General features: G+C 41.2%; 1 protein-coding gene across 3 annotated transcripts in view; it reads left to right on the top strand.

Annotated features, from left to right (window-relative positions):
* Window positions 1–18596, top strand: part of LOC107684084 (BAH and coiled-coil domain-containing protein 1-like) — a 112272-nt gene that overhangs the window by 58275 nt on the left and 35401 nt on the right. For all 3 annotated transcript variants that reach the window (XM_016480250.1, XM_016480251.1, XM_016480249.1), the window contains exons 3-6: window positions 7143–7319; window positions 15418–15540; window positions 15624–17597; window positions 18164–18278. In XM_016480250.1, coding sequence (XP_016335736.1) covers window positions 7143–7319; window positions 15418–15540; window positions 15624–17597; window positions 18164–18278 — 2389 coding nt within the window. The remainder of the gene's footprint in view (window positions 1–7142; window positions 7320–15417; window positions 15541–15623; window positions 17598–18163; window positions 18279–18596) is intronic.

Below are 18596 nucleotides of genomic sequence, written 5' to 3'. Positions count from 1 at the left end.
AGCGTTTTCTGAAATCCAGATCACAGCCTTCACAACGGGGCCTTCCGTTTTTCCCCGATCTCCATGCTAAAAAATAAGGAGGTGTCAAGATCGTGGCAGAAACCATACTCATCCTGTATTTACAGCCCCACAGTCTCGAATTATTAAGAAAGGATCTCCGGCGACCAAGCAGACCATGAGTAGGTGGGTGGTCGAGGCCATCTCACTAGCTTACGAGTCCTCTGGCCTCCCGTCTCCTATGGGGGTCAGAGCGCACTCGACCAGGAGTATGGCGGCCAAAAAGTCCAAGGCTTTCAACTTGGGTGTGGCCTTGCAGGACATTTGTGCTGCGGCGGGCTGGTCCTCTCCGCACACTTTTGTCCGCTTTTACAACCTAGACCTGGCATCTACCCCAGGTTCCCAAGTTCTCTCTTCGTGATGTGCTCGCAAGATACACACACAGGCAGGGACTTGGTAGTATGGCACAGTGGGTATTCTCGTTCCCAAAGCGATCTCGACGCAGCTCGAGTTCCTGAAGGGGAACGTCTCTAGGTTACGTATGTAACCATGGTTCCCCGAGGGAACGAGACACTGCGTCTCTTTGCCATACTCCCTGTATCCCTCCAGGCGCTACTTCATCGAAGCTAACTTGCGCTCTGCCAGATGCGCTTTTATACTTCCTGGCGCTCACGTCACCCCGCTCGTGACGTCTCGCTGCTCCATTGGACTGATTTTACACGTGCTTCAGAACGCGGTCACGCAGGGGCGTTCCCAAAGCGATCTCGACGCAGCGTCTCGTTCCCTCGGGGAACCATGGTTACATACGTAACCTAGAGACGTTATCCCTGAGGATAGTAGGTACATTTATGCTCCACATATATTGTTGTATGATCTTAATCTTGTCCTTTTTATTATTGTATTTTATTAAACACAAAATACATTTAATTTACTATTTATTTTACTATGAATTTATTGAAATGACAAAAATCATGTGTGAGAAACTGACTTGTTAATCACTGAAACCTTGACATCTGCTCTAGCTTTCCTTGGCAAGTTCATGAGAGAACCGATGATCCGAATGAATCATTTGTTCCAACTGACTCAATTGGACTGATCTGATTCTTGAGTTAAACTTACTGACTCAGTGATCTGGTTACAGCAGTTACCAGCTCACTGTAGGGGAAGATTATCAGTGACTTAAATTTCAGTCTGTTCATCATGCAAAACTATTATATTATTATATTTCTTCCAGCAGCATTCCTACGAGTGTAATTTTAGAGCGCAACTTGGGGATAGGCCTCCAGCGAGAGCGGGGTTATACATTCAGTGTCATGTTCATTTAAATCCTTCCTGTCTCTGCCATTTTTGTGTTTAGGAACAGAAATTATTAATGACTAATGCTACTTTTACATGTGGATTACCCTAAATACTCCCTTGTCAGTTTAGACTCATTCGCACAAGTGATCGGGCCAAAACCAAACGACTTCAAAAATATCCTCTCGTATGGCACGATCCCAAACTGACTGAGTCACGGCATAGAGACGCAAAACAAAAAGGCAGTGAGAGAAGTGTGCTGTTTCTGCAGACCCTGCCCTTCCTCCCTCCCAAAGGCTATTTATTATGACTGTGAAATTAGAAAATATTGGGGTTTTCTGGAGTGGCACATGTTTTGGGGGACAACGAGATGTGGGGTTGTGTAAGAGCGTGGAACCCAGCTGTGTAAACAGTCTCGCACTCCCCCATTTCACACACACACATATGCGGTAACCACTCCCCTGACAAAACCCTTAATATGAAGTCTCTCATGCCCATCCTCCACTAGCTTTGCCATCTATGACATATTCCAGCTCTCACACTGATGTAGCTACAATGTGTATGTGTGTATGATATTTACAGTTGGCCTTTTGTATTTGTGATTTTGTGGAGGTTGCCTACTGCTTGCTTGGTCACTCAGATTTGCATGCTTACCTAGTTATCTCTGCAGAGATATCCGCTGTTCTTAAATTAAGTACGGGATCCATGTACCATATGTGCCGGGATCCTGTTCATCCTATCAGAGATTATTTTGCAATATTGACTGGCTGACTGTATATCATCTCGTTTATTGCACAGCTACTTACAGAGTAAAAATAATGGCCATACAATATTGATGAGAATGAGTTAAATTGTTTTATTATGTGAAGAGAAGGAGGATACAGAGTGATAGAAGAGACATGAAACTGGCACAGCTATATTGGAAATTGAGTGTTGTAAATTATATAGTTTAGCAGTCTTTATATAAAATAATTGACAGCAGACTGACCAATCAGAATCAGGTATTTCACTTTTTTCCCATTCTGTTTATTAGTGCCAGTAATATTTTCAAATCTATTGACAATAATTAAAATGAATGTATACCTACTTATTTTGCCTCGACTATCTAAAACTGTTATATTTTATAGTTATGTGTGCATGCATGAATATATTACAAAAATACATTTTATATAATAAAAATATGTAGTTCATTTTATATTTTTTTTATTTGTATTTTTTTTATACATTATGAATGTATTTATTTATTTGTTTGTTTATTTATTTATTACAGGAAAATATAAAATGTATAAAAACATTTATTTCAAATATGTATGTATGCGGAGATATATTACTAAATAAAAAATATTAATTATAAATTTGTAATATATGTTTTCAATAATATTTAGCTTTTTATATTACATTTTTATGAATTATTTGTCTATATATTTATTTATTAATTTTTTATTACAGTACAATTTTAAATACAAAACATCAATTTATTTATTATATTTTATTTTTTATTTGACATAAACGGTATAATTTATGTATGTGTGTGCTTGTTTATTGTTTTAATTGAACAATATAAAATTAGGGAATTTTACATAGCCTAGTTTAGGAAGATCTCTATTCTTTTCTCCACTGTAGTTGGAGCAGCACTTGTATTATCTCTATATGTTGAACTGAGTACTCAGCACCAGTAGACATAAACATCCTCCTGTGAAGAGAGTGAGACTCACAGAGAGAGAGAGAGAGAGAGAGAGAGAGAGAGAGAGACAGCTGTTGTAATGTATACACACAGACCCATTAGAACCTCGAGCTGTTGTGTCTGCTGATGGATTGCACTTAATTTGGATCTCTGATTTAAACAAGTAACACATAATCCAAACCTCTGACTTGACTTTTTTCCCCCATCATGCTCTCTGTCTCTCTCTCCGTTGGTCTCTCACACAAGTCTTGTTCCACTGAAGGGCAGCGCTGGGGGACTCTCATTTGATGACAAGGCTGAACATGCACTTGTGCAATTGGCGGTTACGTGAGTGTGTGTTTGTGTGTGGCAGACACACTCTGGACTCCCACTCTTCAGGATTTTTCCTTTTAATTCCTTAATTGGATTAATGTCGCTCTGAGCCTGGAATCAGGCGATTAGTATGCACATGACCTGATTTCCTTAAGCGCTCACACAAGAGTCACTCTCTCGTTCAGCCGTGTTTCACACCACGGACGTAAATAAACACACATTCCCATTGGGGATCCGCCTGACAAGACAGCATCATCCTTTCGTAGCTCACTGTATTCCCGCCGCAATGACTCTGCTGCTGTTTTTTTCACAGCGAATGGGGTTCCCCAGGTTCAGCGCGCCACCCCTCACACGCCGTTTGGACTTGGCAACTATGGCAACTATGTTTCTTTTCAGACCTCCCACCATCCTTTCCTTTCCTCCAATCCCTCTGTTCATGTATCAACAGCATTTCATTTCTGCAGTTTGGTTTATTAGAGGTGGTGGAAGGAGGGGGGAAGTTAGTAGGATGGGGTGCAGGCAATAATTTCAGCCTTTGCAGCTGACGCTCGGCCCACGGCATGCTCGAGACAGAGGAAAAAAGAGAGAAAAAAGTCAATAAAGCAAAGCAAACAAGAGGAAACGTTTTATTAAAGGGAAGTTGGCGGAGGGCGTAGAGGAGGAGCGAGGGCTTTATATGCTGTTCAGTACAGTGGGGGTAGTGCAAACCAGACTTTTGACTTATGGTGTAAAGTCTGGTCCACTCTGCATACAGTTCGCTTTTGTCTCTATGTGCCATTTAGATGAAAATCCAGTGATTAGTTCATCCTCTCAAGCTCATAATGTTAACCTGGTGCCTTGTAAACACGGTTTTGTTTCCCTCCAGGCTGAACCTGTGTGCACCGACCCTGTGTTGCTGTGAGTCTCATGAGTGCTTTCTAGTTTTGTGTTCAGTATCCATCAGACGGTCAGTGTCGGAAATCTGTGGGTGTGCTGTCTGAGGCAGAGACTGCCGGGCTATCCATACCGGCCGGCAGAGTTGAATCATGCAGGGTCACGTATGGTCTTAAACCAGGCCAGGGTGGATCAGGTTTCCCTTTTTTCTGCTTTCATTAATTTTCATTGAATTAATCATAGATCTAATATTTAGCTTTTTCAAGTCTCTAGGAGGGCAGAATGAGCGGCTGCTGTGGTTTTCCAATGTTTTCCATAAAATGCAGTTTTAATCTTGACCAATTTTCTAAGAATTTATTATGTTTTTTCGTCAAGATTTATATAAATGTATACAAATTTTAATTAAAATATACAGTTAAATATGAGGTGAAAAGCACAAGATTTTATTTGGCAAAGTCTAGTTTAATGTAAAATGTTTAAATATTTAGTTTAATTTACTTGTCACTGTATTTATTTTTGTGTTTATAAAATGCAGGGTTAATCTTGTCAACAAACTTGCACTAAAATTTTAGTTAAGGAAATGTTTGTTGAGATGAAAAATGTAGATTTTAATTAAAATATACAGTTCTCGTTCTAGTTAAGTTTTTGTTTTTTTTATTATTTTTTAGAAATGTATATGTAAATTGTTTAAATATTAAATTTTCTTGTCAAGTAAATGATTTATACATTTTTTTAAATGTTAATCTTGTCAACAAATTTACTGTCAAAAAAGTTTTTTTTAAATTTCATTGAGATTAAAAATGTGCATCAATTTTAATTGAAATATACAGTTTGTGAAAATATGAGATGAAAACGAAATGTATTTTTTGTTTTATGATTGTTTTTTTTTCAATAAAAATCTAGTTTAAATGAATATAAATTGTTTAAATATTGAATTTTCTCGTCAACAAAATAATTTTGTTGAATTTTTTTTTTAATTAGATGCCGTTTTAGTCTGAGTAAAATTGACTATAATTAATAAATGTGATAAGATGAAATATTGAATAATTTAAAGACTATGACTAAAACAAAAACACATAGAAAAATTAACACCGTCTTATATTTTTGCCTAACTGTCGACTGGAAAAGACCTTGTGGTGGATTTTGCCAGAATTGAAGAGACCACACCCATAAGGCATTGGTGAATAGTGACTGCAGCTCTGCTGGAAAACACAGGCCTTTCATTTCGGTAGTAAAGCCCGTGGGAAGGTAGTAGGGACATTTGGGAGGAGAAGATGACTGTAATGTGCTGGGAATTCTGTAGCTTCGATTATACCATTTCATGTAGCGGGAAACTGTTCCTAGACCATTGCAAAAAGCCAGCTTTCATCCTGAGGCGAGTGAGTGGGTGAGAGGAGACAAAGTGTCTTGACGGCTGTGATCCCAGCATCCACCCCGGCACCAGCGGCCTAACGTCTTTCCAGACCTGTAATTCCACTGGAATTCTTTTCCTGCTTCCTTGACTCCCCCCATGCTTGCTGTCGTTTCTGCCTGGGGCTTGAGCTGTGGCCTGGTGCTCTGTTTATCTTGTGAGAGCAGTCATTTAGTAATTTCACACCCATAAACGTCTTCCTTAACCTCATCCCTCTCACCCACGTTAATTAACTTTTATCAGTTTAGGAAATGAAACCGCACTTGCCTTCACCTCGCTGTTTAATTGGTGGTGTTTTAGAGGACACAAGGGCAAGGTCTTTGTCAGGGGAGACACACAGGAAACCACAGCGGTATGAGCTGAAACTAACATCACGTGTGGTGTTTTTTTCATCTGCTTAGAATACAATGCTGTTAATCTTGTAAATGTTGTGCAGACATCGTTTTAAGCGCAAATCATTCTATTAAGCTCCATGTTTAATAGGCTGATTTGATGACTCTATATGCTGTATCGGACCATGAGCGAATCGTCTCTGGTGAGCTGCCTTATCTTTAAATTATATTATGTCTAACGTTTATTAAAGCCATGCGTCTGTAGCATATAGGTTAATCAAGCTTATTGGAGCATTGCAAATTCGCTTTGTTTCTGTCGGTGTTGAGAAAAACAAAAGATGTGTGTGGAAATATAATGACCGTCTGTTTGGTTTGTATGTATTGTGCATGTATTGTGCAAGGGTTGAATGGATTTCATTTAACCCTTGTTGGCTTGAATGTATAAAGTCTTGCATATTTTCCTTCAGGGATGAATAAAGTTGTATCTTTTTGATGCTCTTCGATCCAGGGTTTCCTCATTATCATTCCATCACCCTCTTTTTTGCTCTCTCTTTTGTTTGCATCTGTGTTTTGGGTGATGTGCAGGTCAATGGTTCTCAACATGGTTTTGCTTCAGGACTCAGGTCAAGTCCATTTTAAAAGTCTATATTGTTTTCTGTGCTAACTGTGGTTTGTTGCAGTTTGTTATTAGCATTTAGCATTATTTTGTCCCTGCTGACTTGTCAGACAGAAGCCCACCTTTGGGTGACATGTGGTAATCATTATTTGGATGAGAGTATATTATGGCCTGTTTCTTATTCTCTTTTGTAGGTCTTGTCGCAAATTGTGTGTGTGTGTCTGAGAGAGAGAGAGATAGGGGCTACAGCAGAGAGATCACAGGGACTTCATTAATGAACCATGTTTTAGAATAGACTGTGTGCTTATGTTCCAAAACTCTCTCTCTTTTTCTTTTTAACATCTCATACCCTCACTTTCTGTCTTTCTGTATCTCTGTCTGTATCTCTCATTAACTTTTATTCTTGTTAATTCGTTTAGTCTTTCCCCACATTTGCACTCTATTTCTGTCTAATTTAGTTAGAACGATTGTTTTAGGCTGAATGTTCATGTATTGTCTCTTTATAATGGCTGCACTGTAATTGTGGAGGTCCACTTTATAATTTTCAATAATTCAATTCAATAATACTGTCATTTTGAGGATTGGCCTGATATTTAACCATTTTTTAATTTTGTCCTGCAGGCAGTGGACTGATAGGGAACTCCTCTGCCTCCTTCATGGGAACGTTTCTGGCCAGTAGTCTGGGATCAACCCCCTCCCCCCCCAGCGGACCCCCATCATCCCCCTCTTCTCCCCCCTATCGCTCTGGACCTCACTCCACAGCCCCGTCACAGATCTGGTTCCCACACTCACATGAAGGTGATATATCTATCTGTTTCTCTGTTCTGTGTGTCATTCTAAATATAATTTTATCTCATTCTATCTACAGTTCTAAGTATTATTCTATCTATCCTTTCTATCTATAATTATGTCTATTGTTATGTCTGTCAATCTTCTTTCTATAATTCTATCTGTCTATCTGCAGTCTATAGTATCTGTAGTTTTCCATCCGTCCGTCCATCCATCCATCCATCCATCCATCATAATCTCTGCAGTATCTATAGTTCTTTCATCCATCTTTTTCATCCGTCTTTCTATTCATCGTTCTTATGCCATATCTATCTGTTTATCATTCTCTTTCTATCTATCATCCTATATGCAGTATCTGTTGTACCATCCATCCATCCATCCATATCTTTCTGTCAGTCTGTACTATGCGGTTCTTCTATACTAGCACTGTAGAAACACCCAGCATGCTTTCTATAGCAGTCATAACCTAACATGGACAAAAGCACAGTTTAGAATATGTTTGAGAGTCAGTGTGCTGTGCTATATTAGTGCACTGCTTTCTTCATTTCTATTTTTTATATATGATCTTGAATGTGTTTTTCCACTTACAAGCACTCAGTCTGCTTTTAATTTTAATTTAGACTGTCCATAATGTGCAATATATTATTTTGGATGTATATATCTCTTTATATAAATGTCTATGTCTTAAGTGTGTGTGTGAGCATAGCATGTATTTGAGTTAAAATGCGCACATGGCTGTTCTTTTTAAATAGTATGCACAGCTGAGCACTTGCTATTGGTATTTTCACAGATCTGTGTACAACCGCGTATAAGTGTATGTGTGTGTGTATCGGTGTGGGTTAACTGCTCTGTATCTGCGGAGCTCTTGGCAGTTGGCAGAATGGAACAGTAATTGTGGTTGGCAGCGAACACAGTGGTGTTACTGCTGGCACCCAGCGCTACTGTAACTGAATGACTGAACAAATCTGCGCGCGCGAGACGGAATGATAGAGTTAGAGGGAGAGGGTAAAAAATACAGCAGCATAGCCAATCTAGTGCATATTCTGCTGCACACGGAGCTTTATATAAACCATCAATAACCCTACAACAATAAAAATAAGCTATAAAAAAATAAAACTATAACGATGATGCTTCTGATTACCACCATAAAAATAATAATAATAAAACTAAGAACAATAATATTAATAACAGAATGTGTCTATAATGATGCAAACGGCCCCATCATGATGATAAGAGCTCATTATCTGAATCAGTCTTTAATTGTGCTTAGCCCCTCGAAGCAGCTGATTGGGTGGATCTGCCCCCTCCCCCAGCCGTGTCCCTGCACTCCCTCCTTCATTTGCATAAAAAGCATGTCATCAAAACGAGTCATGCAATTACCCCTGCCTCGTTCCCCTGGAGACGGTCCAGCCACTGGATGATGTGATGCCCCACCTGGCCCATTAGGCCAGGGGGGTGAAAGGGGGAGGACAGGAGAGAAAAGCGTTAGTTGATTGGATGCAACGGGTTCTCCTCTGTGGTCTGGGAAATTGTTAATTAATATTCATTAACTTTATGAGCATAGTGCTGTAATGTCTGTCGGCAATTTAGTAAATTATCTTAAAAGCAAAAAGAAAAAGAAAGGAAAGGTGAGGAAATGCATTTTGAGCATTATTGTGATGGGATTTTATGGGGAAGTTGGGCTGGTCGCTACAGTCGTGTGGCCACCTGACTGCAAAGGGACGTTGCAATGATGTTCAACATTAGAGGCTCACTATTTTGGGGGGCCGATGTGGGGTTTCCTCAGCCAGACCCAGGAGTCTAGTGACCCTTACGGTTAAACCCAACAGCAACGGTCTACTTCCTGCTCAGACAACCGATACTCACACATGGGGTGTGCATCTCTGTGGGTACGTGAATGCGGTTTTAACTGAGAGATGCTGAGGGTTAGAAGCATCACCACAGGGAGGTGCTGGCTTCCGGACTCTGTTAAGCATGTGTGTGTGTGTGTGTGTGTGTGTGTGTGTCTTCTCTGCCTTTTGGCCCCACGGCTCCTCTTTTGGCTATGAACAGTTTGTGGTCAGGCACCGCTTTTCAGTGCCTCCTTTATCTCCCCCGGTCAGGTGTGTGTGCATGTGTGTGTAAATGGGTATCTGAGAAAATTTGTGTTTGTAGTCATATCATAGAAATGAGCCAACGATGAGACATGCTGGCTCAACCTAAATGATAACCATATAACTAAACGCCCAACCGCCTCATGGCAGACAGATCAGTCAATGGTGTGTGTTTTCCAAAACACAAGATATGGAGTGGACTCAAACCGTTATCTATGCAAAGTATATATAATAACTGTCAAACTCCGGAAAGGACATAAAAACAACATAAGTGGTTCACATGACACCTGTGATATTCAGTATAATAGTTTGTGGCAGATAGACTGAAATTTAAGTCATTACGCACTGATAATCTTCCCCTTAGGTGAGCGGTTAAAGTTGCAGTGTTATGGAAGTAGTGACAAATCTTTTATTCCATATTTTGATGTACATCCGAGTGAAATGAAATGAAAAAGAAAAAAATGTAGGGCAGGGACTTGCTTCTGTCTATCGGTTGGATGACGATTAAGATATTTTAATTAAAAATGTTGAGGTAAAAAAAAAGAAGTGCATGGATGAATTGTTCACAATTAGATCAATAATATGTATTTTTATTTTCATTTCATGCCAGTTTTCAGTGCTGTGTCTGAGTCGAATGAGTGAATTGAATTCGAGAACCGAATCCAGTTTCACAAAATAGTTTTTTGAGTTGGATCTTGTTTTACAAACTAAATAAAACCGTTCATAGAAAAAATGATTCATTTGAATTCTGTCTGGCATGAACTCTCAAAGGCAGAAGTCAAGATTTTCAGTGAATAATGACTTATGTATATGACATATACAGTATGACTACACATAAAGCTGCCATATGATTTTAAAAGATATAGAATACAGCTCATTAATTATATGAATCACGTGTATGATACTTTCATGTTCCTTTTTGTGATTTTGGAAATTGACAGCCCCGTTTACATTCACTATACTAAAAGTAGTGGCCAGGATATTGTTAAAACATTCTTCTTTTAGGTTCCACAGATGACATGAGGATTAGTACATTTTGGGGGTGAGCTGTCCCTTTAATTCTAGGCAAGCTTGTCAGAGTGTATTTAGAATTAAAAGTTCCAGAATTAATGGAACTTTTTCCATAAATGTTTTCCTGTAAAAGGCTACACCCATCACTATCAAGTTAAAAGCAACCTGGACACCTGTTTTCCCATCTGCTTGAACCCTCTGAGAAACATCAGGTTGTGCCTGACCAAAGGATGCTTGTGTTTATTTTATCCCTCTTTCTTTCACGCACACACTCACACACAATTGCGCCCTCTAAATCCTCTAAACAAGTGTTGTGAGAGGCATTAACCGCACAGCTGAGTGCTTCGCTGGATGTTAATGTAAAATGCCTGGAGCAGGTAGAAGTGAAGTCGGAACAGCAAAAGCTCTAAGATTTTATACTTTGCATGTGTGTAAAGGTGTTAGGTAGGTCTGTGCACTACGTTTGTGCAAGAGAGAAGGGAGTTGACTCAAAGCAACAGAGAGGGGTTCACCTTTGAAGTCCCAGCTGGTGGAGGAAGCCAGGCTTGGCTTGGCATGCTGCATGCAGTGACTGTGAGTGTGTGTGTGTGTGTGTTTATCCTGGGAAAAGACATGGAGACAGTTTGTATATTTCATAATAAATGAGAGTGTAAGAGGAAAATAATTGGTTACAGTAGCTCATGTAAACCCGCTCAAATATATGTTCTCCCACACACACACACTCTCTGTCCAAATGATTGTTTTTAAGGACTGAATCCAGGAAGCCCCAATCGGCATGCTGCCAGCTGGCCAAACTCCAGTGTCGGGCGCCCAGCCAAAACACAGATCTGCCACCCGAGACTCTCTCTCTCTTTTTCATATGCATACTCTTTTTCCCTCCATCTCATTGTCCATCTTTCTTTTATCTCTCACTCATTCAACACCTGAGTTCTTTCTCATGTACTGAACCACTCTTCCTCTACATTAATGCTTTTGTTCGCCCCTTTCTATTTTTTTAACTCCATCCAGTCCTCTTCTCTTTTAAAACTTTTTTCCAACATTTGTTACTTTGAGGTTGTAACACCTTCTCTTACTATTGATTATCGATAACCCATCATCTCTCATTATCTTTTTTTCCATCTCCTTTCCTCTATATTTATATATATATATATATATATATAGGAAAGCAGCAAATCAGCATATTAGAATGATTTCTGAAGTTAGTGTTAATGGCTACTGAAAATTCAGCTTCGCTGTCCCAGGAATAAATTACATTTTAGAATATATGACGATAGAATACAGTTAGAATATTCTGAAATAGAAAACAGTTAGCACCAAGTTTTTTTTTAAATGCCTCGATAAATCAGTTCAGCTGCATGTTATCTCATTCCATTGTTCTCCAACTAGATTTTTTATTATGTGAATGATCCCTTAGGCTAATGAACTATATAACTTGCTAAAAATAATGGTTTATTTCAATTATAATCATTATTATCATGTAACAATAAATGTAATAATTTATTGAACATTTGCATCTTTTATTGTGTTGCTGTTCTTGCCGTTTTATTAAAGCAATAAGGCACCTGAGGCCTTACGTTACAGTGGTTTTACCAAAGATTTTGAAGTAAAGTGGCCTTGTGTGGCTTTATTGCATCTTTTTTTTCCTGCAACCAAAGTGGCCACATTCTATAGCTGTTGATTCAGCACATCTCACAATTAATGGAGCCGACAAGATCCCTTCCTCTCCTTCTCCTCTTCACCTCTCTGTTCTGCTCTCTCCTCCCTCGTCTGCCTGCTTCGTTCTGCCACTTCGCTTCAATTAGAGGGTTAGATGGGCATGTTAGAGACAGTCCTGTTTTCTTTTTATATTGTATTCCTTTCTTTCTCTTGATATCAGTTTCAATGACAAACTTTTATTTTCATGACAAAATATGTATTGCAAAAATAAAATGCCAATAACAATGTTTGCGTTACAAATAAAAATAAATACATTTAAAAAATATATTTTTAATTAACAATTATCAATTAAGTAAAACAAAATAAGTTAAGTCAATTAAGTAAAAGCAAATCAGCAAGAAATAGATTATCAAGATAACAAATATTAAATATCTATAAAATGAGAAAGTTAAAGAAAAGGTGCGGTAATAATGAACTGTAACAGAGACATGCGTCTCTCTCACAGTCTCTCACTCCCTTTTCTTTGTCAGGAATCTTTGTTCACATATATATGATTAGAGAGGTGTGTGTGTGTCTCCATTGGCCTCTTCCAGTGGGTCGCACGACATGCAGTGGGTTTTGTACTGTACATGGATGCTGAATTTGTCATGCACATGACAGGCTGTAATCTGATGCGCTTTATTGTGCCTTACATGTAAAGGCATATAACTGTGTCATGGGTGCCGGTAGAGCTGGTATTGAGTTACACAGGGAGATTCTTAATGATTGGAACAGATTGACTAGTTATTACCAATCCTCCAACTCTCCCCACCTGTACTTTTCACTGCTTCTCAGTCTTACAGAACAAAAACAGTGTCTTGGCTTCTGATCCGAATCTCAGTTTGATCTGGCACACTGAGCTCCTGTGGCTCCGTCATTCTTCATGTAGATGAATACAGTTTTCATTCAGACTGGGGAGCTGTAGTTTACAATAAGTGTGTTTGATTAGTTATGTGTGTGTATGTGTGTGTCTCGTCTCTCTGTAATGGTCTGTGCTGGACTGCGTTTATTGCTCATCATTAGAGTGTGATTGCTTTCAGACTGCCGTGCCGCTCTCCTCTAATTGTTGGCATTTAAATTAATTGTGGAAGCGAGGGTGGTGATTGTTGCCTCCTCTTCTTTTCTCTCTTCTGGTCTGACCTCAACTGTGGCGGTCTGGTCTTGTCTGGTCTGGTCTGGTCTACTCAGTTCTCATATCCTTTCTGTCTCCTTTTTAAGACTGCACATACCGTTCAAATGTTTGGGGTCAGTAAGATTCTTTTTGAAAGAAATTAATAATTTTATTCAGCAATGATGCATTAAGTAACATTAACAACTTTACATGACATTGTTACAAAAAAATAATCTATTTAAAATAAATGCTATTCTTTTGAAGTTTCTATTTATCCTGAAAAAATGTATCACAGTTTCCACAAAAATATTAAACAGCTGTTTTCAACATTGATAATAGTAAGAAATGTTCCTTGAGCACCTAATCAGCATATTAGAATGATTTCTGAAGGATCATATGGCATTGAAGAGAGGAGAATTGGCTTCTGAAAATTCAGCTCTGCCTTTTCTATTAAAATAGAAAACATTTATTTTAAAGTGTAATAATATTTCACAATATTAATGTTTTTACTGTATTTTTTGGTAAATTAAATGCAGCCTTGTCGAGCATAAGAGTCTTTTTTCAAACACGTTTAAAAAATCTTATCAACTCCAAATGTTTGAACACTAGTGTAAACACACATATATGCACTCAAGCACACGCGCATTTACAAATGACTGTGCTAACCGTCCCTCGTCTTGCATGTTCACGGTTAATGTGTGCGTCTCTCTGTATCTGCACATGCTGCAGGAGCTTGTGTATGTGTGTGTAGATAAAATTGAAATTCTGTGGCTGTAAGAAACAGGTGCAGCCAGAAGGCCTGATATTACACATCTGGACTCCCCTGTGATGTCACTGTCAGCAGGACGCTCCACTGGTGTCAATTAGTAAGAGAGGCAGGAAAGGGGGAGATCTGCTTCCCTCCTCCTTTGTCTCTCAATCACTCTCTCTCTCTTTCAGACACACCACACATGTACCTACAGACACTTAGGTCTGTCTCTCATAATCTGCCTCTCTAAATGATATGCTCCGTCTCTATCACACTCACACTCCCTTGTTCACATCTCTCTTTCTCACTTTTTCCCTCTTGCTCGTTATTGATATATGTGTTACACAAAGGTTTAATTCATGAGCCAAATGTCTGTTACTGTAATGAAATTCTTAATAAAGGTTCAGAACGTGTGCATTCAACAGTTTCACCAACCACGAAACGGTCAGCCTAGACTGGTTCATGCTGGTTAATACTAAAGATAAAAGAACATGCACAATTAACTATCCAATATTGACGGTTACAAAAGAATCTCTAATATCGGCTGAAGATTCATTGGTACTGATATATTGTGCATTCATTTGTCCATTTATCTTCCAAAGTGTCAAGTCAGATAGGGTCATGACAGTGTGTGTGTATTGTAGGCTATGGGACAATGGCTCTGTGGAATGCTGAGGATGAGCATTATGGACTGCTGTTTACTTTGGCCCCAGACCGTTAAACTTTTAACTGCATCCAATTAAACTGTGTGCAAGGACAGGGTGTCTCAAACAAATACTTGCGCAAACACAGGAACACACACTCAAAAAGACACCGTTATACTCTACCCTTACACAGACTTCCATTTCACTGACAGACAGAAACACACGCTCACACACACACACACACACACACACACACCACAGATGGCTATAATAGCTCTGTGTTGTGGGCGGCTTAAGCGCATGACCCTTGTGTGCCTGGCCATTGACCTCTGCTGCTCTGTGGTTGGGTTTCAGCCATGTGCTTAGTTTAAACATACATACACCCCACTGTAGCCTTCACTATCTCAGGACACAGTTCAGTGTCCTTGAAGATACAGAGTCAAACTGAGTGGCCATTTAGCTCCATCTGAACCAGTGGGATGTGCATGCATAGCTGTTAAAAGAGCATCTTGTATATCTGTGTATGTCTATTTGTCTTATATATATATATATATATATAAAGGCTGTAATATTAAGTAATTGTAAAAAGGAAGTTCTAAAAGCTCTTGTTTAGTTGAACTACTCATAAATGTTGAGTAAAGAACTGAACTTTTTTGTGCAGGGGTTTCTGGGAAAGGTTGTACCATGCTGTAGGGCTTCATGAACCTGCATCCAGCCACAGCAAAAGGCCAAAACTGTCATTCTCTTTTGTTACATTTGTTTATCCTGACAATATTCTCTCCCCTCTTTCCTTTCTCTCTCTCAGCCCCAGGGTATCCCCGCTTTTCAGGGAGTCTAGCCCACACCTTCCTGCCCATGAGCCCCCTGGATCACCATGGCAACAGCAGCATACTCTATGGACAGCACTGTTTCTATGATTCTCAGAAAGGTGAGTGAGGTTCCATTTCTTCTGTCAAGCAACAATAAACAGACTTTGCAAAAGTATTTGTCTAAATTTATTTATTTTCTAAGATTTCTATCTACGAAGCCTCCCATCGCAGCCCCACCTTCTCTCCACAAATCACAACCTCCCATCACTATCTAGGACTGCCCCTGCCCACCCGCTGGACTCCTGCAGTCATGAGAGGGAGCCTGGGAGCACAGCTTCCCAAAAGAGCTCCAAAGAGATGGGTGCAGTGGAGCGAAGAGTAGCACCCGGAGGAAAAGAAAAAGAAAAGAATAAACAAGAGTCCAAGCAGGATCGGCATCATCACGGTCCTCCCACCCTTCACCACCAGCACCAGCACCAGCACCATCCTCAAGGCCTAGAAGAGGACTTCCGGCACAAAGACGACCCCAAGCACCTTAGTTCATGCCTGCTTAGCACCAAGACCCAGAATGGCTCTGATCCAGGGGCCACCACCAGGGGTTCCCTGCCCAGTTGTGTGGGGCCGGGGGCCTCTGTTCTGGGGACTGGCAGGCAGACAAGCGGAGAGAGTCACTGTTGCAAGGAGGGGGTCAGTGGAGAGATGCGAATTAGTGAGCCACCCTCAGACTGTCTTCGCCACAGTGCCATGCTGGGCCATGTCCACCCAGTGCCCTATTCCATGCCCCCTCCCCTGGGCCTAGCCTCTGCCATGGGAGGATCCTGGCTGCACCCAAGTCATCCGCACCATCACCATCCTCATCATCCCCACCCTGATCTTTTCTACCCACCACCCCCTGCTCCACTAACCATGCCCACTGCTCAGGAAAAGAGGCTTGTCAGGGACTCTGAGGTGACAGGGCCTACCTTTGTGCCCTCTGTGGGGCCGCAGGGAGACAAAACCAGTGGACCGTTCCAGCTGGGGAACCCTCACTGTCGAGGTGTGGGAGGTGGGATGGTTGCGGTTGGGGGCAGTGTGGGGAAAGAAACGAAAACTCCTGAGAGGAGTAGCAGTGGAAGTCGAGTAGCTACCCTACTGCCTCCTCCGAGTAGCTGCCAAAGAAAATCTTCCCAGCAGCAACATGCATATGGCAAAGCAGACAAGAGCCCAGACTGGCCCCCAGGTCCCCATTCACGCACAAACGAGGTTCAACACAGTCAGAATCAGCATCCCCACACAGCTCGTTCATGTAGCTTGGACAGCAGTGAGGAATCTGATGCCTTCCGTCCCTCTCTGCCACAGGGGACAAAAGGTGGCCACCAAGCTAAGAGTAGCATTTATGCCAGCACTCCACCTTTCCGGGACTGTTCCCACTCAGGTCCATCAAACAGGGCGTCATCCGAAGGTAAAGGTGCCACAGAAGCTGAGTGTACTCTTCAAAGGAACAGTCAGAGAGTTGCACGGATACGTCATCAGCAGCACAGTAACAGGGCTAGCACTGGTGGACAGGGTCCAGAGTTGGAGCCTGGCAACGGCACACAAGACAAGAGGAAGATGGACATGGAGTCAACATCACAGGGATACAGCGGGCATCAGACCGGCACTCATCCCTCCTCAGAGGTGCGAGGACACCCGGCTCGACTGGATGAAGAACCGCACAAGGCTTACAACTCTCTGGGTGCTGCTTCCCAGACTTCACATGGGAACCAAGGGCCTCCTCCTCCTCTAACTGCCCCACAGGGACCTGAAAGCAATGCCATGAGGAGTCTGATGAAATATAGCAGCCAGCAACCACTGCTGTTCTCTCAGAAGAGCCCGTTTGGGGGCCTAGGCTGCCTCAAGCAGGGAGCAGTTACTGGGGAGAGGAGTGAAAGGAATGAGAGAAACGGCAAAAGTGGAAGTGGTTTGAGCTATGCTCTTCAGGAGGCGAAGCAGACCCTGCCCCCCAGGAGAGCCTCGTCATCTGGGGAGAATGAGCGGGCAGGCAAGGACTCAGGGGAAGTTCAGGGGGAGGGAGAGGTGCGACAGCCCCCTGTAGGGATAGCAGTGGCCGTTGCCAGGCAGAGAGAGCCCCCGTGCCGCCTGCCAGATGGGCATCCCACCCACAGCCACCATAGTAGAGTGATGCCCAGCATGAAGGGTAAGCGACTCTCAACGGGAGGTCTGGTGTTTGTGTGTGTGTACAAGTGTGTGTTCTAACAAGCTATATATAAATTTTCAGATTACTGGATATACTTGATGAACTTTTGGAAACTTCAAGAAAAACCTTGTGATTAAAAGAATGGTCACAAACAAGATATTTTTGGTTGTTTATCCAAATTATTTGTCATCCCTTGATATTTTGTAGGTATAACCTTACCATATTGGGTATTTTAGGTGTTACCGTGAATGCCAAATTGCTCTTATACTCTTACAGCCACCTGTTTAAAACACTGAGTAGCTATCATCCAGTTGCAACACCTAATCTGTCTGATATCTGAAAATGCTGCTTTTGCAGGCAGTATATAGAGATAGAATGACAACAAGGCATGAATCTGAATCTAACAAGTGTATCTTTCTGTACCTTTGATATCCCGCTATCCTATATGTGATTTAGCATTTTATTGAAAATAATATAAATGGTGTGTGCACCAGTGAAATTAGCAAATAAATGAGTTTAATCATTGGTGGGTTTCTAGATTGTGGTGCTGAACTATTCTGTGTTAGGTGTTGGACGCCCAATGTACCCGCTGGAGCGGGAGGTGGATGAAGACACGAAAAGAGTCTGTGAGGAACAGCTTGGACTGCCTCCATACGACAGAGAGCGAGAACTCCTCCTCAGGTACGGCTGTTAGTCAAATTGATCTTTCCAGTTGAATTTCTGTATTTACCACAATTAGTTGAATATAAACAAAGACCAACCTGAAGAGTTAGCATGCTGCACTGTAGTTGTAATGCCATAGAGAGTAAGGCCCAATCCCAATTCTACCCCTTAGCCCTTCCCCTTTCCCCTACCCCTCTGTTTCGCGCGTTCACGTGAAGGGGTAGGGGTGTCTCAATTCTCTTTTGGTTGGAGGGGTAGGGGTAAGGGGAAGGGCCAGACAGCCCTTCAAACGAAGATTTTTCGGGACCACACTTCAAACGAAGGGGTATGAATTAT

The sequence above is a fragment of the Sinocyclocheilus anshuiensis genome, unplaced genomic scaffold (genome assembly GCF_001515605.1).
Source record: "Sinocyclocheilus anshuiensis isolate Anshui unplaced genomic scaffold, SAMN03320099.WGS_v1.1 scaffold553, whole genome shotgun sequence".
NCBI classification, from domain to species: Eukaryota; Metazoa; Chordata; class Actinopteri; order Cypriniformes; family Cyprinidae; genus Sinocyclocheilus; species Sinocyclocheilus anshuiensis.
This window is presented reverse-complemented; position numbering and strand designations above follow the sequence as displayed.